The sequence below is a fragment of the Centroberyx gerrardi genome, chromosome 6 (assembly GCF_048128805.1).
Source record: "Centroberyx gerrardi isolate f3 chromosome 6, fCenGer3.hap1.cur.20231027, whole genome shotgun sequence".
Lineage (NCBI taxonomy): Eukaryota > Metazoa > Chordata > Actinopteri > Beryciformes > Berycidae > Centroberyx > Centroberyx gerrardi.
The window spans coordinates 14,070,648-14,095,524 of NC_136002.1; the positions used below are offsets into that span (position 1 = coordinate 14,070,648).

General features: G+C 42.1%; 4 protein-coding genes across 7 annotated transcripts in view; 2 read left to right on the forward strand and 2 right to left on the reverse strand.

Moving 5' to 3' along the window:
• The window catches only part of egfem1 (EGF-like and EMI domain containing 1), a 66,561-nt gene extending 56,240 nt beyond the window's left edge, over positions 1–10,321 (reverse strand). The window contains exons 1-4 of the mRNA XM_071916376.2: positions 10,197–10,321; positions 8,813–8,947; positions 8,136–8,245; positions 7,830–7,934 (exon numbers count right to left, since the gene is read on the reverse strand). Of these exons, the coding sequence (XP_071772477.2) occupies positions 7,830–7,934; positions 8,136–8,245; positions 8,813–8,947; positions 10,197–10,279 (433 nt within the window). The 5' untranslated portion in view covers positions 10,280–10,321. The remainder of the gene's footprint in view (positions 1–7,829; positions 7,935–8,135; positions 8,246–8,812; positions 8,948–10,196) is intronic.
• Positions 10,322–12,643: 2,322 nt separating this feature from the next.
• mffa (mitochondrial fission factor a) lies at positions 12,644–18,700 on the forward strand. 4 transcript variants are annotated; one of them, XM_071916370.2, is made up of 8 exons: positions 12,644–12,838; positions 13,577–13,794; positions 14,178–14,350; positions 14,743–14,834; positions 15,926–16,090; positions 17,351–17,407; positions 17,668–17,752; positions 17,849–18,700. In XM_071916370.2, exons 2-8 carry the CDS (start codon positions 13,581–13,583, stop codon positions 17,978–17,980), a joined length of 918 nt encoding a protein of 305 aa, XP_071772471.1. In that variant the 5' UTR covers positions 12,644–12,838; positions 13,577–13,580; the 3' UTR covers positions 17,981–18,700. The 4 variants fall into 4 exon arrangements, with proteins under 4 accessions (XP_071772471.1, XP_071772472.1, XP_071772473.1 ...); XM_071916371.2 differs by lacking the exon at positions 15,926–16,090 and having other exon boundaries at positions 12,648–12,838; XM_078284337.1 differs by lacking the exon at positions 15,926–16,090 and having other exon boundaries at positions 12,657–12,725.
• Positions 18,701–19,195: 495 nt separating this feature from the next.
• Positions 19,196–21,157, reverse strand: dnaaf1 (dynein axonemal assembly factor 1). Its single transcript, XM_071916367.2, has 2 exons — positions 20,266–21,157; positions 19,196–20,160 (listed from the first exon to the last, which is right to left on the reverse strand). The coding sequence occupies exons 1-2, from the start codon at positions 21,155–21,157 to the stop codon at positions 19,196–19,198; spliced, it is 1,857 nt and encodes a 618-aa protein (XP_071772468.2).
• A 351-nt stretch (positions 21,158–21,508) lies between these two features.
• Positions 21,509–24,199, forward strand: mrpl44 (mitochondrial ribosomal protein L44). The gene is made up of 4 exons (XM_071916380.2): positions 21,509–21,693; positions 22,454–22,922; positions 23,090–23,268; positions 23,550–24,199. The coding sequence occupies exons 1-4, from the start codon at positions 21,518–21,520 to the stop codon at positions 23,719–23,721; spliced, it is 996 nt and encodes a 331-aa protein (XP_071772481.2). The 5' UTR covers positions 21,509–21,517; the 3' UTR covers positions 23,722–24,199.
• The last annotated feature ends 678 nt before the right edge of the window (positions 24,200–24,877 follow it).

The following is a 24,877-nucleotide window of genomic DNA, read 5'->3' on the forward strand; positions in this document are numbered from 1 at the left end:
AGTCACTGGGATGTATGATATTACTGCCAAAGATAGGAGGACGCACTGGAAGAGATGGGATCAAACACTGGCTAAAGATCCATAGAGGATATCAGTCATATATCATACAATACCGATGAGGACATTTCCATAGAGCATTTATCCAGAGTTTTCCAAGACTCTTAGATGTTTGAGCCAGATTCAAACTACTAGTATCATGATAAACAATTTACAAAGTCTCTCTTTAACCTGTCTGTCATTATTCAGAGATGGGAACAAAAGTTAATTCAGGAAACCCAAATATGCATACATTAAAGCTGCGTACACTCTGACTTTTAGGCCAAATATAGACACGATTTTCAAGATTGGACGACACACAAACAGAACCCCAGTAATGAGGAGGGATGACAAAAATAACATCTGTCTAGTGTATACTATACAAAGACACTCCACTGTTTCTGTTTCGAGAAGTCCACACTCACACATATACACAAAGACACACACAGGCACACACACACACACACACACACACACACACACACACGCACAATACAAGGCACCATACGGAGGAATGCCCTGAGGATTTTTAAATCTAGAGCACTGAGTCAGCATCTTTTTCCAGCAGTGTTTTATTCACCTCGCTCTCCCTCCCTCTCTCTGCTAACTGGCATGTCATTAGAAGGGGCCACTTATCCTCCATGCCCGACTGCCCCAGAGCCATCAACTCAGTCTCCTATAGACGTCCATACAGTCACAAATGACTGCTGTTGTATCAAAACCTCATAACCGCAATGGTGTTTTTCACAGTTTTCCTTGATTCAAAAGTTTCTGTGATCCTTTGCATTATGTGTTGAGAAAGTCTCATGTGGAGGCTACAACCCATAAAGCCCATTGAAAACCCACTATATAGGTTCAAAATACATAGTCGGTCATCAGTGGGAAAATCAGTCATTTTCTATTTCCGAAAACTTTTACTTTAGGAGATACAATGATTTCATCCAATAGAAGCTAACCCATAATGTCATTTTCCTCTCAAAAATGTCCATGCCTGCCAGACTGTAACTCTCTCTCTGTCTCTCTCTCTCTCTGTTTCTCTCTCTCTCTCTCTCTCTCTCTCTCACACACACACACACACACACACACACACACACACACACACATAGACGTGCACGCACATACAGACCCAAGCAAATAAATGCAAGCATGTGCAGACACGTGCAGCCATGGACATACACACAGACAGGAGTGTGTTTAGTTTGATAGAGGGACGCTAATCCTGTCGAGACATGAGCTCAGTGATTGAGGTGAGAACAGCAGAGAGAGAGAGAGCATAAAGAGAGAGAGAGCTGAGCCTATGGGACACAGCCCAGAGTCCAGGGACTTGTGTCCTTGTTTAACACACAGATAGAGCAAACAGAGGGCATGAGTAGAAGAGCATCCTCACTTCTGCTTCTTCAATGGTGAGGTTCATGTTTTGGTCCATTAACCAAAACATTAACCGCACTTTATAAAATGGAAAGCTTTGGTCCTCAGTTATGGTTAGTTGAGTTTGATGCCATTGTAAAATAAATGCACCCCTGTGACTTCATTACAGTTAATATAAATATAACTGAAAATCACCACTCATACTGGTATTTATGTGTCACCATGTTGGAACCATGTTGTTTAGCTAATGTTCAAGAACAATATTGCTTGGCAAAGGATACTTGCCAAGCAGTACTCTTTTTTTATTTAGCCTATCATTAATTAAAAATAAAATATTTATTGAAAATGTCCTTTTTTCTACTAAAATAACTGTAAAGTGAGGCCTCTTGTGGCTTATTGCTTGGATAAAAGATGCACAGGTGATATGTGCATGCAGGAACCTTATTTATTTATCAGCACTCTCGACTTCCCAAATACATCAGACCCAACAGACCTACAGAGAAAAAGAGAACTGAGGATATGACACTATGACACTTGGGTTTACCACAATTCAGAGTAAGTTGTCATACACAGCTTTCAAATATCCTCCTGTGTCTAAACTTTCCAACACTCATCGCACAGTCTTGTGTGGCAAGCCCCACCCATCTGGTACCTAGGTGGAGTCAAACAAACCATAAAGAGCATTTGCAAACACCATTTGGCCCCGGTCTGCGTAATATAAAAACATAAATCATATTTTGGAATATTCTCACATTACATAATGCTCTGTGTCCATGAGATAACACTGTCTCCTCTGTTCTCTCTTCTAGGCTTGGAACTCTTCTCTCTCACTTGGGCATGTCAAATATTGTGTTAAGACATGAGAAATGGTCATTATTTTAAAAAGGATTGATACAAATAGTCTGATAAAACTTTTTGGGTGATATGTGTGTGTATTTGTGTGCACGTGTATGTGTAAGAGAGAGAGACAGAAAGGGTGAGAAAGACGAGAGAGAGGCAACAGAAAGTGTGTGAGAATAAAAGAAAAGCAGTGAATTAGAGAAAGAAAGAGACAGAGAGAGAAATTCTTGTTTTCCTGCATATTTTACCAAAAGATTATTAAGCTAAATGTAGATGCTTTTCTTATATCTTGTGTGTTAAAATGTGCTGATGTCTTTAGCTCATTACACAGTGAAGTCCCCTAACACAGCAGAGACAGGATCCAGTCTCAGGACTGTCCATGATGACTATTCTATAAAGTGCTCTAAAGACAACCAGGCTTGTCTTAGTGAGCACCAGATGGGATCTGTCCTCAGACCTTTATGTGCCTGTGTTCTCTTTATTTCCTGCAGACCCGTGCACCAATCGAACCAAAGCAACGCCTAGTCCAAGGCTTAATAGAGTGCGACAGAGTAGCATTCGCAGGCAGCGCTAAATACAACCATTACAGCTCGAGTGTGTGAGCCCTATCGTGTTTGAACACAAGCTTGGGCTGCGTCCAGGCTGGCTATTAACGCACAGTGTCAACACCGTAGCCTCGGTGTCAGAGGCTGACATACATTACCGTGGATGGCCCCTTCTGTCTGATATCAGAGATTGGAAGCAGGTGGGCGGTCGGCCCCCGCAGCGCACAGCGGGTCCGACCACCGCAACTTGGCAGGGAAACCAAAGAGAGTAGCGTTCGAGAGGCCAACCGATGATGAGTGCTGAAAAGCGGGGAAAGGGAGCGGAGCACGGATTCTCCCTTGAACTATTCCCAGAGCCAGACTTTTCTTTAACGTCCCTCTCAGTGTGCATTCTCCCTCTATCAGAACCTAGCTGTGCTGAATTGTGCTTGAAAAGATGCGGCTGATCCTCCGTCCTCAGTAACCCAAAACCCTCTCTATTCTTCTTCCTCGGTATCTCAAGCAGCATAGCAGCAGTGGTTATGGCGATAGTTTGTCATACAGTTTGGTTTTGCCACATACACGATGATCCAAAAATGTATTGCAATCTGATGGATCCACTTTTTAATTAACAAACTATTTCCTATTTTGCAGTTTTTATTTCCATTTTGTAGGTTTAAGTCATTCAGTCATTATCTAGACAAGTAACACATAGCCTACTTCACTTTCAGCTTGCACCAGCACACACACGCGCGCGCGCGCACACACACACACACACACACTTACATGGGGCTGATGGGGAGCAGCCTCAACAGGTGTTTTCCCTGCCTGCACCAGTTGCTGCAAAACTATTGTGGTTAAGCAAAAGCTGGCAGCATCTGAGAAAGAAGAAGCAGTGGCTTAGTGGCCTTTGACTCATGCTTGCCCGTAAAGCTAAGCTAAGCTGAGCTAAAATATGAAATAAAATAAAATAGACTTCAATGATCCTCATGGGGAAATAGGGAAACATTGATTTATCTGCGCCATGAGAACAGCAATTCACATGTTCTGTCTCAGGGGTTTAAGCATGACATCCAAACAGAAAGACAGATAGATAGGCAGGTGGACCAACAGCCAGACAGACAACCAAGCAAGCAGGCAGGCCAGAAAACAGACAGAAAGAGGGACAGACATGTGAAACACTTGCATGCTTCGATAATACAGACATGTGTTTTACATGCAGCAAGATTAAGAGCATGTAGGAGACACCATAAATCTACGAAATCTACAGAGGTTAGCTTTCCTTCCTTCTCTCAATATACTGTATCTGTGTTCTGTCCCTCTCTCTCCATCATGGATGAATCTGCTACAGGATACAGCAATACGTCTGCCATTATGGAATGTTTAATAAAGCTCACAACACTGATTCCTACAGAAACACCCTGGTGGCTCAGTCTGCATATACAGATATCCAGATTCCCAGGTTGTGCAATGTTGTCGCGGTTCCCTTAGTGATTTTGTTGTCTTACTGGTCATCTTGTCATATCTTGTCATATCTTGTCTCATCAAGGAATACGCCAAGTTTTTGGGAGACTGGCCCGTTGGTCAACATACACGTAAGCGTTGAGAACAGACATCAACATTTTCCATGTGTCCCTATTAAATTGTTGGCTCCGGTGTTACATGCCAACACTTTCACATTCACTATGTTGAGTGATAGCAGGTGACTAACATTATCCAAAGTAAAAAATACTGACCTTTTAGCAATAAAAAGTTGGTGTTTTTTATTAAATGGCCTGTAGATTCATTATTTTAAAAAAGATCTTTTTTTTTGGAACTATTTCAGATGAGCAACCACATATTCATCCTCTGTGCAGTAGGTTCAGTTTCCCATCGCCCACCACCTTCATTTGTTATGGAAACAAAACAAATCACGCTTCAAGTCTGGTGGGAAGAGAGACCTTCCAACAGGGAGAGTAGACCCTGATAGTTCACAACAGTATGTTATTTTTGTATCATATTGCATATCATTGTGTCATATAAATTTTGCCAGTCTACACAAAACTGCCAGACTTATCCATATCATTTAAAATCATTGACCATTTAGCTTAAGAGCTTCAAGTTCTTATTTTCTCATTTTTGAGGTAATGCTAGTGCCTTCTATCACTCAACATAGTGTATGCTAAAGTGTTAGCATGGAGCACTGGACCAAACTACCTACCACGGACACATGGATGGTTTTGGTGTTTATGTTCTCATCACATAATGTGCAAGTTGACCAACAGGCCAATCTCCCAAAAACTTGATGTATTCCTACAAGAGTTTTAGCAGTCAAAGAACAAACCTCAACTGGGACTGGAGGAGTTCACAACCTCATTACTCTTCTCCACATAATGTTATGAGCTGAAGACTAACATAATACTGTAAGCTACAGGCATTATACCACCCTAGCATATTCATAATATCATAAGCATATTTTGCCTTTCCACAATAATTAAACTGAATGAAACTATGACACCCATATCTGCTACTGCACCATAGTCAAAAACTCCTTCAAGATCAAAATCCAAAAGGATCCATTAAAATTTCCTTTTAAATCATTTTGGATTCAAAGATGCAACTAAGTAACCTTGAGCATTGGTTCAAAAATATGATAAGTCCCATTAGGACTCTTAAAGGATTTTCCAAAAGGATTCTGAAGGACTTTTTGATGTGAAAACAGTATAGTCAAAATGCTCTAAAAATAGCTTAATACCTGGACCCAAACCCTCACAACATAAGATTATTAGTGTACGTCTTTGCCTCCGCACTGAGCAGAGGTAGAGGTGGGGGAAGCTGGCTGAACACAGGAGCTTGGCTTACGCTCCGGTTGTATAATGACTCTGGCAAAAGGAGAAGGGGATTAATCTGTCTCCAGGGATGAGAGAAGGAAAAACGTTTAACGACAAGAGAAGAGCGGAGAGGAGAGTTCTCACTGAGGGGGATCGAAGCACAGGATGTGGAGAGAGAAAGAGGGTAAGAGAAGGACAGAGAGAGGGAAACCAGAGAGAGGTAGATCTGTCTGATATCTCAATCTTCTGTTCTCCACGAATCTGCCACTCTGTCGTGTGAAAACCAAAGAGGCTCTGTCAAAACAAAACACGCGGGAGAGCTACCTCAAACAAACAGCGACACGTTCCTGTGAAATGTTTCGGCCAGAGGAAGAACTGTGTAAAGAACCCCTGGCAGGCAGGCCTTCCTCCTGGGAAAGTCAAGGGATCAAACGGGAAGGCCCCTCTGCGTGCGTGTGTGTGTGTGTGTGTGTGTGTGTGTGTGTGTGTTTGTGAGCATGTGTGCACATGCTGAGAGGGGTGGTAACCAAGCATCCTCTGTTCTCCGCTCTAGCTCTGCAAGACCAAAACACTAACAACCATCCTCCTGTCTGTTTGCATGTTGATGCAGACCGCAGGGGGTCAGACAGTGGACAGAACACACAATGACAACGAGACAATGCACAGAGACTGTAAGGACAATCAGGTATTGTACAGGCTCGCGTGTTTATCATCTAATGGTGAAGGTGCCAGGGTGCTTTCTCTGAGGGTCAAGATTGTTTAGTTGCACAGTAGCTGAAGGATTTCAAACCTTACTTAAAGGATAAGGCTGGTGTTTTTTAATGCATTGCTTACTGTCAACAAATCCTATGAAAATAACAAAATCAGCAATGATTTTGTTTTGCCAACAAGTCTCGTCCATGTAGCCGGTGCCCAATGAAGCCATGTCCCAGCAGCCATGGAACTCCATTGTATTAAAAAAACGATTAAAACCCGTCACAGAGCCATGCCGTTGCTCTGGGCAGCATATTTCATCATCATGATGCACCGGGCCGGCCGACTTTTTCCTCAAACAACTTAATAAGCCGGCTGTAAAGACGTTTGTGATCTCAGGAAAGTAGTTCCGTAGCACCGAAAATAGTCCCCGGCGTAATGAAGAATTTGTTCCCATTTGAATTTGATTTGGTAATAACTACAACAGTCTGACTTTTTGTGGTAACAGTTAGCGATTTTTAAAATTGAAACTATGTCTTTGTGAGCTGTATTTCAAGGTTTTTAGCTTACAATTGGAGCCAATGACTTCTGGGTTGACGGCTAAAAACGGTACGTGGGATGTCAGAAAGTAACGGGAGTAGAGCAAATGCATTGTTGATTTTGTTATTTTCATAGGATTTGTTGACGGTAAGCAATGCATTAAAAAACACCAGCCTTATCCTTTAAAACTCTGGTCCTGAAGTAACTGGGGGATATGTCCTCTGTTTTGTTTTGGTTTTTGTCCATCCTCTGAGATGTCCCCCGATTCTACAACAAAGAAAGTATCCTATTGCTAAATTCAGATAATAATAAGAATGTGTGATACTTTATTGATCCCATAAGGAAATTCTCTTTTCGTTTGCCCGCTTGTCAGCTACAGAAGCTGGTAGCGATTCAGTGTCAAGTGCCTTGCTCAAGGACACTTCAGGAAGGTGGACTGCTTGCCAACATATGGGCTTGAACACAATGGGTATAATGTGGCTCACAGATTAGCATGTATTGGCATTTCTACCCTGAACAGATTCCAGGTTTATATGTGTGACAAAACCTGTTCTAGTGTCCAGGTAGGCTTTAACTTTCTTAACCACATGAAGCCAGAGCTGCACATGCCCTCATTAACATCCAGTTTTGGAAGAGTGGAGGCACAGTTGAGGTAGCCACAGCCCCCCAGGCTCTAGCCTTCAAAGGAAACCATTCCTCTCAGCACTTACACTACCGTTAACTACCCAGCGACCCCCACAAAGCGGCCTCAGCCAATCACAGCGACAGGACAGGCTCACTGCTTTTTCAAAGCGAAAGGACAAGGTCTGATCTGGGCCCATTAGAGCTTTAACAACATGTTGTCCTCTGAAGATGGAAGTCGGTCCATTTTCCCAAAGCTGCACCCACTTAGCTTACACATAGCTCTCTTGTAGTGGAGTGGTGGAGGGTGCACGCATAAAGTTCATACACACGTCCAATATTTTTTAAATCATTGCAAATGTAATATTTTCCTCATCAGATGGGAATGGAAACTCACCATATTGGCATCGTGTGCCTTTGAAGCCCTCTGGACACTGGCATATCTGGTCTCCACTCTCTGCACAGCGGCCTCCATTGAAACAGGTATTGGCAGCACACACCCCTGTAGATATTGCATATAAAGTATAAGATAAAAGAATAGATATATTTATTATATTTATCTATTTATCTTTTTATTTATCCAAGTTTAGTACCTTGATCTTAAATGTTTCATTTTAAGAAATACCTGCAAATTGATATAATACAAAAACGTCACACAAACAGCCATATCCAATACATATGTTGGTGAAATGCTATGACTCACGATGCAGACAGCCCATCTCTTCACCCCTCTGAGTCCAGCCAGGGCAACACTTATAGAGTGTGTGCAAATCCATGCTGTACACCTGCCTGTAGGCTGTGTAGTACCCTGTCCTGAAGAGGAGAGATTATGTTACAGTCCCATGATGGGATTTGCAGAGGGTTATTTTTAATGGATAATTACATAGTATGAACATATTCATGAGGAGAATATGGCATGCAGATAGAAAACAAGCTTTTCACGTTTTCAACTCATCATAAGTCCAAATAAAGATCTGTTTTACTCAAATGTTAATAAACAACACGTACACACACCTTTTACAGCTTCAAGTGTCAAAAAGCCATGAGAAGCAGTCATTTGCAGTCATTTGCATAGATTTCAAATCACAAAGTAAGCCTGGCCACATCCATATTTGCTTTTGAAGAGCAAAATCCAAATTTTGTGTATTCTGAGATGTCAGTGTGTCCTTGCATGATCAGATGATGAAAGACACATTGAAATGACAATGGTAACTCCAGACACAAACTGGATACAGGAAAGCAAATCCAGCTTGTGACTGGAAGGTTAGCGGCTCAAATCCGTCAACAGGTGTTCTTGTAAATGAGATGTTTATATAGATTATGAAGGATTAATGATAAAAAAAAACGTTTGTGCATTCGTGAATGTACAGTTGTTCTCACCTCCTCTCATAGCCCATACACCAGCGGTGGCCAGTGCAGCCCTGCTTCCACACCTTGACCATGCGGGTGAAGGCCTGGACACAAGGCTGGCGCGCTCCCAACATGGACATCTCCTGGTCGGCACAAACATTTGGCCTGCACATGAAAAACACACAAACAGGAGAGAGAGAGAGAGAGAGAGAGAGAGAGAGAGAGAGACAGAGAGAGAGACAGAGAGAGAGATGAGTAGATGCAATCAAAAATATTTGACAGTGTGTAGGCGTAAATGTCAATACTAAATTGAAAAGAAAAAACAGGATATACTAGTTGTTATTATGACTTTCATGAACAGCCTTTATGTTTCATATGTTTTTAGGAGGTAGGAGGTAACTAAGAGGTAGAGAGCTGCCCCTGGTGGTCTAGTTCTGCTCCAGAGCCAATACATACTGTACATTCAAACAGACATGAAGTCCATGTACTAGTACGCACTCCCACATGTTCCACACACTCCCTGAGCTGCATGCGCATCAGCTTATCACACACATCTGTACTACCAAGTTCTTGTTTGTCGGTACGCCATACAACTTCCTGCCGCAATGTGCTTGATTAAGTTGCAGAAAAAAATAGTCCAGGGTTTGGACACTGTTTAGAACACCCATTAAACAACCAATGAAACTGTGTGCATGTGTGCGCATGTATACATGAACACGCATGCATATGGGTGAGAATATTGAAGTGTGTGCATGTTCATGTGTGGGGTCTGTGTGTGTGTGTGTGTGTGTGTGTGTGTGTGTGTGTGTGTGTATGTTTATGTTATGCTACAGAGGTTTTCACTGTACAGCACTCTACATCACAGACAGCCTGCATACTGATGCTGTCAGTGCAGGTAAGCTATTCTTAAGGTGTCCTCCTCCACAGACCATCTGGCTTCAATACACAGCAGCCTGAAGTTAATTAGAGGAAGTATAAAGGCCTCTCCGGTAATGAAAAAGATTCCTGCAATCATGTCCAGCACACTCTATTTAATTTCGGAGACCTCTCATGGGTTATCATACAAAAATGCACATTCCACTGAATCCCATTATGCATCAGCACATTACAGCACGCTACTAGAAAATGCATCCACTCTCATAAGGGGCCGGAAAGAGCGACTCCTGGTGGGCTATTAAATATAGAGCGGAGCGAAGTAACGGTACACTAATAGAATAACACAGACAATTGCAAAAGTGCAAAGCATTGTGGAAATTATTAAATAGCCAATAGTAAAATTTTGCATGGTTGCCTTATCTCTTTCATTAAAACGCCTATGTATAAAACCTTAGTTTCTTCTCCGATTAATCATCAATATCATGCAAGTGCAGAGAAAAAAAAGTAAAGAGACAATTTGCAAGACAATCTCACTTACATGCCATGTTGCAGCTCCAAAGATGATGCGATGCGCACAGTGCTGAATGATATCCCACACCAAATGAAAATATCGAGGAACATAATTGAAGCCGGCTAATGACAGAGAAGAGAAGTGGTTAGCCTGCTCGGTCAGCGCAGCCTCTTTGTCCGTCAAATGAACAGCATCCTGACATTTAATTAAGCGCGCCTTGAGACATGACTCAGAAGTTGCTCTTTGTCTTGCGGTGATATTTCTGTTGTGATTCCGGTGTGATTTTCCCGTTAGTGGATCGGCAGAGAGTCGACTTGTCTCATGTCAACTTGCACCCTTTGAATGGCTCGTCCGAGTCAACGCACCACCCACAGTCAATTGAGGGGCCAACTCCCAAAACCCTCAGCGACACTGAGCATATTCCTCATTTTAACGCAGTGGTCAGTGTCTCCCGCTTTGCTTTCATGTTATCCCTAAGTAGAAATGTAATCTTATCATTAGTCTTGGAAGGATATACAAAATTAATCTCAAATATGAATATTTGATGGATATTCTGGAATATTCAATATAGCCTAAACTGTTCTCAATAATGAGTTTATAGTGACATTATTGTAGCCTAATTTAGTATCACTATAACATTCCTATAATTTTCTAGCAATTGCTACAGAGACTTTATTCTAATTGCCATAGTGATTTTAATTCATCAGGATTTAAGGATTTAAGTGAAATTAAGCACAACCGGAAAACAAACATAAAAAATAATGTCAATAATATATATATATAAAAAAAAAAAAAACACTTTAACATCGTTTTCATATTGCATTTCTTGCCTTCCAATATACTGGATGTTTTTTTTGATGTTTTTTGATGTATGGAACTAGTGCAGGCTGGCCAGTGCCTGAAAACCATTAAACCAATCACACCCGTTTACAGGAAACAGTGCGAATATAGGCTAGTCATTTCATTAACAACTTCATTGCACACGCGGTGTAAACGTCTCATTGCTTAAAAGCATAAGTTAATGCATACAGTAGATCATTTATGCAATAACCTTCATGAATAGCCTAGTTATTACTGGCATCAGACATCACCATACTAAACATAGCCTATGCAAAACGGGGGCACCTGCTAAACTCATTTTTAAATTAATTTAAAGACAAGTGTAGGACTCACAACACTATTATTATCTTGCTTGACCAAAGCGTTATGCTATGGAAGCCCATTCCCGCCACCTGTAAAAAAAGAAAATCCAGCATTTTTTTTTTTAATCAAGTGAGATTTTCTTTCTCAATATTATGACTTACTATCTCATAATTATGACTCTCATACTTTCTAGTAGCCTAAGTCATAATTATGAGATGCTAAGTCGTAGCATCTCATAATTATGAGAAGGTTTCTCATAATGTTGAGATACTAAATCATAATCATATAAGTCATCTTATAAATATGAGATATTATACACTCACAGGCCACTTTATTAGGTACACCTGCTTGTTAACACAAATAACCTGCTCCTCCAAACAGTAAATCATGTGGCTGCAACTCAATATATAAAGCATGCAGACATGGTGAAGTTGTTTAGTTTTTTGTTTGACCAAACATTAGAGTGGGCAAGATGTGTGATCTAAGCGTGTTTGATTAATTGGTACGATTGTTGGTGCCAGACGGTAGTTCAGCATCTCAGAAACAGCTGTCCTTCTGGGATTTTCATGCACTACAGTCTCTAGAGTTTACAGAGAATGGTGTGATAAACAAAAAACATCCAGTGAGCAGCAGTTCCAAAATCAGCTTGTTAATGAGAGAGGTCAGAGGTCAGAGGAGAATGGACAGACTGGTTCAACAGAAAGGGCACAAATGCTCCAATAACAGTCTTTACAACACTGGAGTGCAGATCTGAACACACAAGTTGTTGGCCCTTATGATAATGGGCTATAGCAACAGATGACCAGCCGCTACTAGATTGGTGTACCTGATAAAGTGGCTGGTGTGAGAAATATGAGATTTATTCTGATTTATTATGAGATACTATCTCATAATTACGAGATACTATCTCGTAATTATGAGAAATGTCTCATAATTATGAGATATCTCATAAATATGACTTAGTATCTCATAAGTATGACTAGTATCTCAAAATCATGAGATACTAAGTTATTACTATGAAATGGCATCTTATAAACATTACTTAGCATCTCATAATTATGAGATACTAAGTCATAATATTGAGAAGAAATCTCACTTGATGATGGAAAAAAAAAGGTAGGCTATGTGCCGTTTTTTTTTTTTTTTTTTGTTTTTTGTTTTTTACAGGTGGCGGAAACGGGCTTCCATCATGGCTTCCATAGGCATTATAATACTACCTTGTGGTATGTTTCTCTTTTTTACTTGAGCGCTTGGTACCTTTTTTTTTTTTTTTTTTTACAGTCTATGGCAGAGAAGTAACGTAACTTCCTCCTTGGTGGTTGTTCCTGTTTGGGTCCCACTCTACAGAGGAAGAGAGGAGGTGCCTGTCTCTCATACATCAACACAAGGAGATGCCTGCTAGCTACATCATCTGTAATACACTTACGTAATTGTGTCATTTGTAGCATATCCTGCAAATCTTGCTCCCTTTAGTATTTATATATACAATTACTTCTGTAGAGAGGCATCTAGCAACATACCAAAGGGTAAGGAAACGAAGCTAACGCGCTAGCTTGAAATGGCGCTAACAATGTGTTGTCTAGCTGTCATTGACCAACCAAAATTAGCATCATTTGGTCAAGGTACTCCAATGTAGCCCACTAAGTTAGTCAAGACTGTGGGAGACTTTTGATAAACTAACCACAAGGTAGACGGTACATACTGTAAACATTCGCGGATGCTACTAGCTTCACTAATAACCTAGCTAGAATTAATGTTTGTAATGTTAGCATTAATGTTGTTATTTACATGTTCTGAAATGTTAATTTGCTATTAACGGCAATACAAAAAATAGCCAGCAAACATTTATCGTATCTCAGTGTGCGTCTCAGCAAAGTCAGCTTAGCTGGTTAGCCAGCTTTAGGCTACTGTTAGTCACAATCAGAAGACCTTTACGGTTGTTATCATCATATGACAGCAACACGAGCACTCTCCCTTTGTAACCCCTGGCTACAGCACTTCAGCTCTACTAGATTTGCTGAGGTTCAGGAGATCCTTTAAGAGATTCTGCCTTCGTGATCTTTATATAATAAGTTAGCTGCAGTTTGATGAGGTGTGCCATTAAATTTGCAGTGTGACCAGTTGAACAGGATTGAAATTGAAAGTATAGATAAGACATAATGTTCAGTCATTATGGCACCATTTTCTTCCCTTGATAATCTTTTTATGATTAACAACTAGTTATGTGTGTTACTGTCAAGCTGAATAACTGTTGTTTTATACAGCCAAATGAACGGAGCAGCCTTCCCCTCCCCCACGGCAGAAATGGCGGAGATGAACCGTATCCACTATGAGCTGGAGTACACAGAGGGGATCAGCCAGCGGATGCGTATCCCTGAGATGCTCAAAGTTGCCCCTCACGCCTCCGAGGACCCTGATGCCGGACTGCAGGAAACCCTTCATAGTGTCATGATGCAAGTCCCAGAGAGAATTGTGGTGGCAGGTAGGTGTACCATTACATTCTCTCTATGTAGGAACTGCCTTTTCAAATTAAACTGGCTGTTATTACACTTAACTATGCACGTCATTGATGACTATCAGCTGACTGTAATGTAGCCATTATGTGGCTTTGTCAGAGCCATTAACAGATTTCAGATATCTTTCTATCAGTGGCACAGGACTTTGTCCATCATCCTGCCCAAGCTACTAGAGGTCAATTTACTGTAGGTAAATTGTTGCTTCATTATACACTGCATATGAGAACCGTTTTATGACAAATGATTTTCCATTTTCAGAATTTAAGGGAAAATACATTCTTTAAATTGATTGAAATAGAAATGGAATTGATCTCAACCCCCAACTCTGATCCACACCTTCTTTTGTCAGGAGACAGCAGTGACCACCAGTTCACCAGACCCAGGGACCTGGACTTAATCCAGTCCACGCCACTAGAGGCCCTGTCACTGAAGACTCCGCCCAGAGTCCTCACCCTCAACGAGCGGCCTCTGGACTTCCTGGAAGTGGAGCGGAGTGCAGCTCCAGCCCCACCCAGTGAGGAGGTGAGGAGCTGTTGGAAGCAGAGTGGAGTCAGGGTTCTCTACAAGTGCTGTCACAGTGGTGCCGCAACGTGTGGATTACTAGTCAGTCAAAAATATGAAATATTAAGTCTCTCATTTCATACCATCAGCGTAGCACCAGCACCACAGCCACTGTGTCACAATGTAATTGGGAGAATCCTAGAATTAATACATCAATTTGATTTGTTGCCCCAGGCCATGTACTGCTCCAAATAGAATTAATTTGTTGTACAAAGCTGATGTTTTTGATTGGACAAAGCGGCTTTGTAGGCTTAATGTCAAACCTACCAAGGCCACTAAATCAAATCCACCCACTGACCACAAGGGAATTGTCAGTAAAAGTACAGCCTGTATGTTGTCTTTATTCCCTATAGTTGCGGCCCCAAGGGCGATTACGGCGGGAGCGCTCAGCTAGTGAGAACACAGCTATGCGTCACAACAGCCAGTTGATTCGAAATGACTCCACGTGAGTATTGGCCTGGACATGCCACTATTAGGCTGGTACAGCTCCAATTTATCTCCTATACACACTAGTCTATTGCATCTTTTTTCTAGCTCTCCATATCTTCATCTTTCCCTTGTCCATCCCTGTGTGTTTGCCTCAGTTACTTGGCTTTAGTTGGTTGTCCGTCGTCACTGGAGTTTCACATGATGTCTGTTTTAAGCTGTTTTGTTGCTAGGCCTGTAGCTGCTTTCAATGTTTGAGTTGTTGACATACCCAGCTGTTTATGTCACTGACACTAACCCATTAACACCATATATACTCACATATCACTTTTTTGATTTGATCATTTCCAGATCTTAAAATATTTTAGAATTGCACAAGATACTTTGGAAAAGTATTTAGTCACAATTCACATTTGACCACAAGATGTTGTAGACCCATTTCACCTGTTGCAGTTTTTATTGTTGTGAATAATGTGGTCCTACAGCAATAGAAAGAGAGCAATAGAGCCTAGTTGACTGTCATATTGGCCAGACATTATGAGAATACAAGTTGTTGAGCACTGGCCAAAAATTTCAAATTCAGTCAAAAAAGTAAGGTCTAAAAACTCAGGAAAAAGTCTGTAATTCTGACGTGAAAAATGTGTTGGAACCCTTATATGACATTTCACTTATTGGACTACACCATTCCTCAAAACAAATGTACGTGATGCCCCTGCTGCTGTTCTACTGATCAGCTCATCACCCGCTGTGACGGGTGACCTTGACTTCAGTGGTCTTTCTTGGGTGGTCTAATCAAAGATTGAATCATTTGCTTGCCCATGTCTTTAGTTTCACATCTCCTCCTCAATTTCTGTTGGAGTGCTTGGGTGTATGTTAGTGGAGCACTGCTAGTGGTTGGAAGGTTAAATTCTCTTGTCATTATTACAATACTGCTTTTATTTACATCTTTCACTTGGTTTTCACTTTGCTGTCTCTGAGAGGTTAGTAAAGTTGAGGACACTCTTTTCCTTTCATTCTCTCCCTCCCTTCCCTCCTTCCCTTCCTTCTTCTTTTCTCTTCTTCTGCCTCTTTTCTCTGACTTGGCTGCTCTTATTGGTGGGCACTGAGCAGTGCGACCCCCTCCCCCCCAGCCCCTGTCCGCCCCTGCCCCCCTCTCGCCGTGGCTGAAGACGAACAGAACCTGTACAGCACTAGCGGTGTTCTATCTTTCATCCAGTCTACTACACGTCGGGCCTACCAGCAGGTCCTGGAGGTCCTGGATGAGAACCAGCGCAGGTGACCTGCTAATCACCCGTCCTGCTAGGGCTTTGATACTAGCGGTTCCTCTCTATTCACACCATTCATAAATATAGGACTAGGCTATTCTTACAGACCTCTGTCTCGCATCAGGATCATTAGATCAGTTCTTAACCATCTGTCAAATGGACAAATTAAGTTATTTTTTTAAAGCTTGAAAGAGCTTGGTCTGCTAAACATTGCTTGCGGAGGAGATTAAAGACTGCATCATCTGTCTTTACAGTTTGGAAGTTCCACTGAATCTTACATTGACTCGCTGCTCCCCTGGTGCATTTTCTTGAGAAACACAAAACATTTAGGGAGATGGAGGCTTTTCATATGACCAGTGGTTCATTCAAGTTTCTGAAATGTTGTATGGCACTTGGGTATGTCGAAAGTGTTTTGTGTGGTGGGCTCAAGTATTACATTCCTAAGAAGTAAAGCACATTTCAACATGACTATTTGATTGTGAAATGACTATTTCTAACCTTCAGTAACACTATTAATACAGCATGTTCATTATTTCAAGTGAAATGTAGTCTGATATGCCTGGTATACTTTTCTAATCTGTGGCCTTGGGTCTGTTTGACCCAAGGCATTAAGTAGAGAGACCTCCTATACCAGCATTACATATGTTCTTGTCTAGAACTGGAGGTCTAGATGACAGTATCATCACGTTATGGAAGTTCACCCATCTTGGAACCAGCAATTAGACAAAAGCAAGTTGCGCTAGGACTAGCCAAACAGTTTTTATTCAAATTTTAGGTTAGATGAAAGTTTAATGATCCCCTTTGGGAAATTGGGTCATTGCATCATAGAAACAGAACAGATGCAATGACCCAATAGCAACAGAAAAAGCAGTCCATATGAATTGAACTAGCAGTCTAAAGTGCTGTTGCCATGTTACTCCTTTGAGTTACTGGCTTGCTCAAAACCTTACTAAACCTTCCATGTACTTATCCTCAGTTCTAGTAGCAGAGAGGTAGTTGAGGATAGTTTGCGAATGTCACAGCAACTGAATTTTTGTGATCTGTTTTGGAAGGATAGAATGAAAAAGTATCTTCAGTAAACAGCATTCTAATTGTGTCAAGACACAAGCCTTGTAAAGATTAGTCAAGTATTGGTTTCCAGGACAACACAAAAGGTGTATGCGAGGGACATGCGAGTTGTGTCTGCATGTTTGCAACACTGTACCATGTATGTTGCTCTATCTCTCTTGTTTTTCCTTTCTCCCATCTCCCTTTTTCCCCACCTCTTTAGCAAACCATCACTGCGAGGGGGGTCGGCTTCAAGCTCCAACCCCCTGCATGAATCCAGGTAACTCCACCTGGCACTCAGAGTCTCCATTTTGTCCCTCTCTTGCTTTTCCTCCTTCCTTTCCTACCTTTCATTCTCATTTCAGACCAAGAAATAAGAGTAATTAACTCTTGGTGGGAAAAAAATCCAGTAAAGTTAATTTGCCAGTGTTACCTTACACATTGTGCAAAGGAGCCGTGCGATCTGAAAGAATTATATGCTCTTTCATGACTGACTGGCTTCTGTACTGCTTCTCAAAATGATTCTGTTTTCTTTTCAAGGCTTGCATTACCGACACTTGACACCTCTCTGGACGGAGGGCCTGATGACATGACTGTCGTCGATGCAGCGACACTTCGACGTCAGGTTAGTCCTTCACAAACACATCAGCTCTATCCCATGGAGTGTGTACTAATCTTGAATCCCTTGTGACTGAGATTGGTTTGTTTTATTTATCGATAGCTCATCAAGTTGAACCGGAGACTGCAGCTCTTGGAAGAGGAGAACAAGGAGCGAGCAAAGCGCGAGATGATCCTGTACTCGGTCACTGTAGCTTTCTGGCTCATCAACAGCTGGGTGTGGTTCCGCCGTTAGAGCCTGAACTTATTTCCACAAACCACCGAGAGAGGAGAAACTACTCTCCCTTATTCTGTGTGTCAAATGTTAGCTAAATCTACTCGCTGCACTCAGTCCCTGTACAAGCAAGACCTTGGCGTGTGCACGCAAGGCCTGTTGCACATAGGGATGATTTGATTTTGATTTCATTTATTTAATACATGTACATTTTTATTTTTTTACAATTCTGGATTATTTCACCCATTCTGTTTTCATATGTCTTGTTTTTATTACAAATCTTCTAGCTCAATGATGCTAAGCATGACTAGCTGTAAATATTTGTTCACATCACTCTGAGCTGTGGAAAGGATTCCTCCAGATACAACATCAGTGTACCAAAACAGGAAAATGGAGCCACAATGTAGAGGTGTAACAGTGGACTGATTGTTGAATATTTATTGGGGAGAGAGTAATATGTGAATTGAATTGAGGAATATAATGCTATGTTGTAAAACGATACATATGACAAATAGTCCTGTATTTTTATTGATGCTTAAAAACGAATGCACACATCACTATTTGTCATTATTTTGCTATTGTGTGATAGAAGGAACATTATATCTATCACACCTGAGCATGACATACTCTTCTGAAATGGAACATTTTTCAGTTCTTACTTCCACTGGGTAATTTTTCTGTTCATAATGTACCTGTCTAATACTGATAACCATTTCATTTTAATAAATGCCTATTACCGTAGCTTAACGTGTCATTATTTCTTAGATGCACTGAAATACAGTGCAATGAGTGCAGCTAGTGTACATACTACACTTGTCCAAAAATAAGCCACAATCTAGTTCACACTTGTGTTCTGAAATATACGCTCGATTTTGGACACAAGGGATTATCACTTGAAGTGTACAGTGAAAGCTTGAGTGCCACTATAGGGATTTTGACAAAGTATTCTTTGACCAGATAAAGTCAGGATTTATTGATTCCACTTTCACACAAAATGTTATAACTAACAATCATCAACACAAATGTTGAGAAAAAGAGACAGTTGTCAAACTTTGGAACAAAACTGCAGATTAAAATTGTGAGCCTACGCTAAAACCATGTGCTCATACTCTATATTTGTTTACAGCTAAACAAGTATGTTCAAATTGAAATAGAAAGCTGTGCCCTGATTGGGCTCTTGGTATTGCATCATTACTTTAAAGTAATCTTACAAAATTGCTCTCGGCCCTGAAAGCATCAGTCCAGTTCCTCAATCAAGCAGCGTGGTGGACAGGAGACTTGGTTTGTTTTGGACTTTCCCTGTGGTTCAAAAATCAGTGGCTCGAGGGCATCCCCAGCCTCTGAATCTGCCAATGGTGAAGGCTTGTTAGTGACTTGAATTGACGCCTTGCAGTCACTCTTCAAGAACAACAAATTTGTGTCTGGACCCAAAGTAGGTGTGGTCTCACTCCGATACCTGATTGGTTCGTCCTCATCGCTATCGCCTGATATCACCTCTATTTTTGGCTTGGATACTTGCTGAGAAGAGAGGATTGTTGTAAAGTCCTGGTCCTCCATGTCCACATCCTCCAGATCAGGCAGATCGTCGATACACAGTGAGCGATGTGGTGGTAGCTGAATGGTTTCCAGGTCTTCTGCTTCCACCAGTTCTGTCACCAGCGGCCCAGGACCATGAGCTGTGAACACGTCAACTGGTTCAGAGAGAGCTGCCATGATTAGAGGAGGCTGTTTCCTCTCAGACTGCTCTCTCTCTAGCTCCACTTTGCTTGCCTGCCCTCTCTCTGCTTGGCTTCTCACAGACTGGATTCTGCATGACTGGTTTGTCCCTGACTGTCGTTGCTGGGTATCTTCTAGTTGCTCTCTCTCTAACATCTCTGCTGCTGTGCTCTCTCCCTCCCTCTGCTCTGAATTCACTCCCTCTTTCTCTTCCCTCACAGACTGCTTCATCTGTGATTGGTTCTGGTCCTCTTCCTCTAGCTGCTCTCTCACAAACTCCTCGCCCGATTGCTCTCCCTCTAGATGTTCATCATCTAGCATGTCTTCATCTGGCTCTTCTGTTGATTTTCTCTGTCTCTGTAGGAACTCTTCATGGGCTTCCAGGCTGTCCTGCACAAAAGCCTGGATCTTCTCTCCCTGTGATGAGCTCAAAATCTGGGCCTGGTTCTCCTGTGTCTCTGGAGTGGTGGTCACCTCAGTCTCCCCTGGAATTAAACAGACCATACTTTTCACAGATGCAAATCCACATTTACTCTGTGTATGTGTGTGTGTGTGTGCAAGGGGTTGGAAGAGTTGAAGGTTGTATTCACCTTTCTCCTGTAGCTCTCGAAGGCGCCGTCTCTCCAGGGCTTTATCTCGGATCGCCGCCATGACATCCAAGCTGTCCTGAATTTTCCTCCTCTCTCGTGTTTCCCATAGCTCCCTTTCTTTGCGCTCCCCCTCCAGCCCCCCCACAGCCCATGCCTCTGCACAGGCCCTGTCCTTGGGGAACACGGGTCGGTCGTCAAGGAAGGTGAGCTGTTTGAGACGTACGATCATGGTCTTCCTGTAGTTTGGGATTTGTTTCACCACTTCATTTCCCATTAGATTTAGGACTCGCAATTGCGGCATGCTCTCGAGCACAAGGAGGATCTCTGGGTCGTTTAACAAGTTGTGGGACATGTCCAGAACACTGATGGAGAGGCACTGACTCAGGTGCTCTATGCTCCCCACTGTTTCCAGCTTGTTATGGGCAATCTGCAGAGTGCCCAGCTCAGGAAGGCAGGAGATGTTCTCTATGGTGCGTATGTAGTTGTTGGAGACATTCAGGGTGCAGAGCTTGCTCAGAGGCTCAAAGTTTTCAAGCTTGTACACGAGGTTCTGCTGAAGGAACAAGCTGCGCAGCTCAGTCTGGGCATGCAGGTTCTCAATGCGTCGCAGCCCATTGCTCTCCAGCCAAAGACACTTCAGTCCTGTGTACTCCTCTAAGTTCTCTATGGTGGAGAAACCTTTGAAATGCAAATACAAAGTGTCATTCAGGCAAGGTGTTATGTAAAGTTTGTTTTCCTTACAGTGGTCTTTCAGGAATTTCTTTGTGATTCTTGGCCCTGAATCTTTTGCTTTTTTATCTTGAAGTGGGGCTTGCAGTGTTTTTTCATTAGTCTTTTTTTCTTGAGGCTGATCTCTGTTGACTTCTGCCTCTATGAAGGAGCCGCAGTTCATCGTGGTATGAACTTCATCTTTGATAGGAAAATCAATTATCTCGGCATCTCCAGCTTCCAGTTGAGTTGCTTTCACCTCCTCTTCTCCCCTCGTTTCATGGACCTCAGCAGACAACATCGCCAGAAAATATCTAAAATTAGCGAATCGGAGAAATGACCCGCCTTAAAGTTATTTCGAAGATGTTTTATGAGAGTTAGCAAGTTGTATAGTCCGATAACTACTCAACAGTCTGCTGTTAGCCAACGTTTTTCTCTGTTGCTATGGTAACGCTTGGTCATCACGCTGCGGCCAGGACCGGATATTGTTTGTTTCGCATGGGAACGTTTTCACTGTTACACTCGCTGCTGTCAGCGAGCCGTCATGGCGTCCGGGTACATAGTAAATCGTGGTGCACTAACATTAGGAATTCATTACCAACGTGTCTGCACAAATATCTCATTCACACAGATTAGAGAGAAAAAGCGATGGATGAGGGCATATACACACATCATGGAAAGGAAGTTAAAGCTCGAAGGACCGCCGCCACCGAAGCCACGGTAATGCTAGCTAGCTAACATGAGAGAGTTAGAGAGCAACTCAAGGCCATTACTGTTTGTGATCTGTATGGTGGGAGAGATTGCACAGTCGTGCAATGTCGGGATTTTTGCTTTTAACACTATCAGTAGTTGGTTAGCTAAAATGTTAACTTATGACAATTAATAGTTCAATTGTGTGTTTGTATGTACTCTGACTAGTTACTTAGGCATGTTTGCATAAACATTACACATACACATATTGTCAGTGCAAACCTTAGCAGAGTGTGACCAAGTCAACTTTGCTTGAGTCCCAAGTCAGTCTCAAGTCCCAAGTCTAAATGTAGATTACCAAGTCAAGTCCATGTCGTTAATGTCAAGTCTCAGGTCTAAATGTAGACCAAGTCAAGTCAAGAACAAATGAAGAGTCCAGTATCAATTTAATATCTTAAAGTAAACAAAATGTCTAGGACTTTTCAGTGCAATATCATTTTGATAATATAAAGACGTGGTAAGTGCATCATGAGTTTGATTTCTACAATCAGTTTCAACTTCCCTAAATTCAACCATTCCATACAAATTCAGAAAACAGAATTTACAGTCAGTTGTCTGGTGGAACAGATGTCATAACTTTCAATCCAAGTCATCAAAGTCCTAAGTCAAGTCTCAAGTTATGACTCGAGTCCAAGTCATGTGACTCAAGTCCCCACCTCTGCTGTTTAGCATAAATGTATTCTACTTTCTCAGTTATTTAGAATGACGCCCATGTTGTACTATCTTCCAGCTCTCAAAAGCCTAACTGGGATTACCATGCCGAGGTTCAGGCTTTCAGCAGCCGTCTGCAGGAGAACTTCCCCTTGGAGCTGCTGAAGACAGCCTTCGTCAATCCCTGTTACCTGCAGTCGGAGCAAGAGAGGAGACGGGCGTTAGGCGTGAACTCTGAGACGACCGCTCTTGTTCTGAGAGATAATACTCAGCTGAGTACACAAGGAGCGGGTTTCACCAGGAGCTTCCTGACCGACTGGTGCAGGGCCAGCTTCCCGAGCCTGCACAGTGAGGGTGTGGCGGCCATCGTAGGGCACCTCACCGGCTTGGAAGTGGTGTGCTATGTAGCGAAGAACCTCAGCATTGAAGATCTAACCATGAACGCAGAGGTCCCCATCCCTGATGATGTGCTCTGTTCGACTTTCATGGCTGTGATCGGAGCGCTGCAGGAGAGCAGTGGACCAGAGCGAGCAGGATTTTTCCTCAGGGTAAGAGACTTGACTGTACAGTGTCCTGGGCCCTCAGTATTTTAATGACCCCATGAAATGGCATCTTTACTTCCTGCATTTCCTGTTGAAACAGGATGTTGGGGCGGCCTGATGACTCCCCTTTCCCTTCCTCTGTCTCTCTCACCGCTCCTCCTCCCCCTCCCTAGGATTTCCTGGTCACTCAGCTGATAGGGAAGGACCTGTTTGATATGTGGACAGTGGTCGACCCCATGGGGCTCCTGGTGGAGGAGCTTACTCAGCGGAACGTTCCTCTTCCAGAGCCCCGCCTCATCAGGTCAGCGGGGGCCAGCACCGTTCTGCCACTCTACTTTGTCGGCCTGTACAGGTATGTAAAACACGGTGGATGCCTTTATCCAAAGTACAGGCAATCCATGTTTTTTTTAATGAGTGAAGTAGGTGGAAATCGAACTCCAACAAGGCTTGTGGCATGTCCTATTCATTAAGTTATATTATGAACGCTTCTTGAAGTCTGAGTGCGATGTTTGACAAAATGGAATAATGCACGACTGCCTTTAACGTGTTTAACAAATGCAAATAATTCATGATGAACCCGATTACAGTGTTTGTCTTTGTCTGTGTGCTTTTCTGTCTGTTGTGTGGCTTCAGCAATAAGAAGCTTCTGGCTCAGGCTCCAGGAGAGACGGTTCTGGCTGCAGAGGAAGAGGCAGCTCGCGTGGCCCTGCGGAAACTCTACGGCTTCACTGAGAACCGCAGACCGTCCGACTTCTCCCCGCAACAGCAGCAGCAGCAAGTCGCTCAGTCCATCAGCAGCAATTAATGAACAAACAACTCCCGTCCTGCAGCAGAGAACCATTTGAAGGGGGTGCAGGTGGGGGAGAGGCGGGCATCCACCTTGTTAACAGGAAATATATGATACATCATCCTTCTGCATTATGGATTTTAGGGAGAAAGTGAAGGAAATCAAGGTCACCATCTCCCTTGTTAAACGTTAACAAATCACAGACTGTCCAACTGGGTACTCATTGAGTTTGATTCAGTGACCTTAGGCATTTTAATGTCAGTTGGCCCAGAAAGAGGAGAAAAAAACCTCATTGTCAAAATAAAAAGTATCTTCGTTTTTTTTTTTTATAAAATGTTTGTTGCAAGATCCTATTTGCCTTGGTGTATTTGCAGGCAGAAATCAAATCCAGGCATTTCAAATATGTTATCTGCTCATACTTGTAAATAATAGAACTGCCATTTGGTTTGCTAGGTTTTCTGTTATTTTGTTGATCTGTAATAAAGCATTCATATGTGTACATCATGAAAATGTATCCTATGTGCCTCTTTCTATCATCACTATTTTTTCCCATATCATTAAGTAATCTTTTATTTTACTGAACATTACTGAACATGTTCTTCTATTCCTCACAGCCAAACCATGCCATGGAATGCTTCAGGACAGTGTCAACTGAGATTACTGTAATTTCTCAGACAACCCATGACATTGAGATTACAATATGGCAGTCTTCTCATAATGTAGAATTATTTGAATTGTCACTCATTTCCTTTATCTGTGGCACTATTGCTCTGAGTACATATTTAGAGTTGTTAGCCCTCGAGCTATTAGGGTTTATTGCTGGAGATGCATTAACTGTTAAATAATAATCGCACTTACTGTATATTTCAGGAATCTCTTACTTCACTATAAACCATAACACAATTCACAATTATTTGTGAGATAATGTGATGGAAATAAAACACGGGCCAAGCTACAGTGGTTCAAATAGTATACCACCATGGCTATTTACACGTAATGTGTTGAAAATTATTTCAAAATGACCTTTTGGATGGATATATCCATATGTTGTATATGTTATATTTAGGCTATTGTGAGGAGGATGTTGTAGAAATGTATGTGACGGTGTGAATGAGTTGCTACCAAGATTTTCAACATTCCATGCCATATGTTACTCAGACTTCATCTGTAGGCT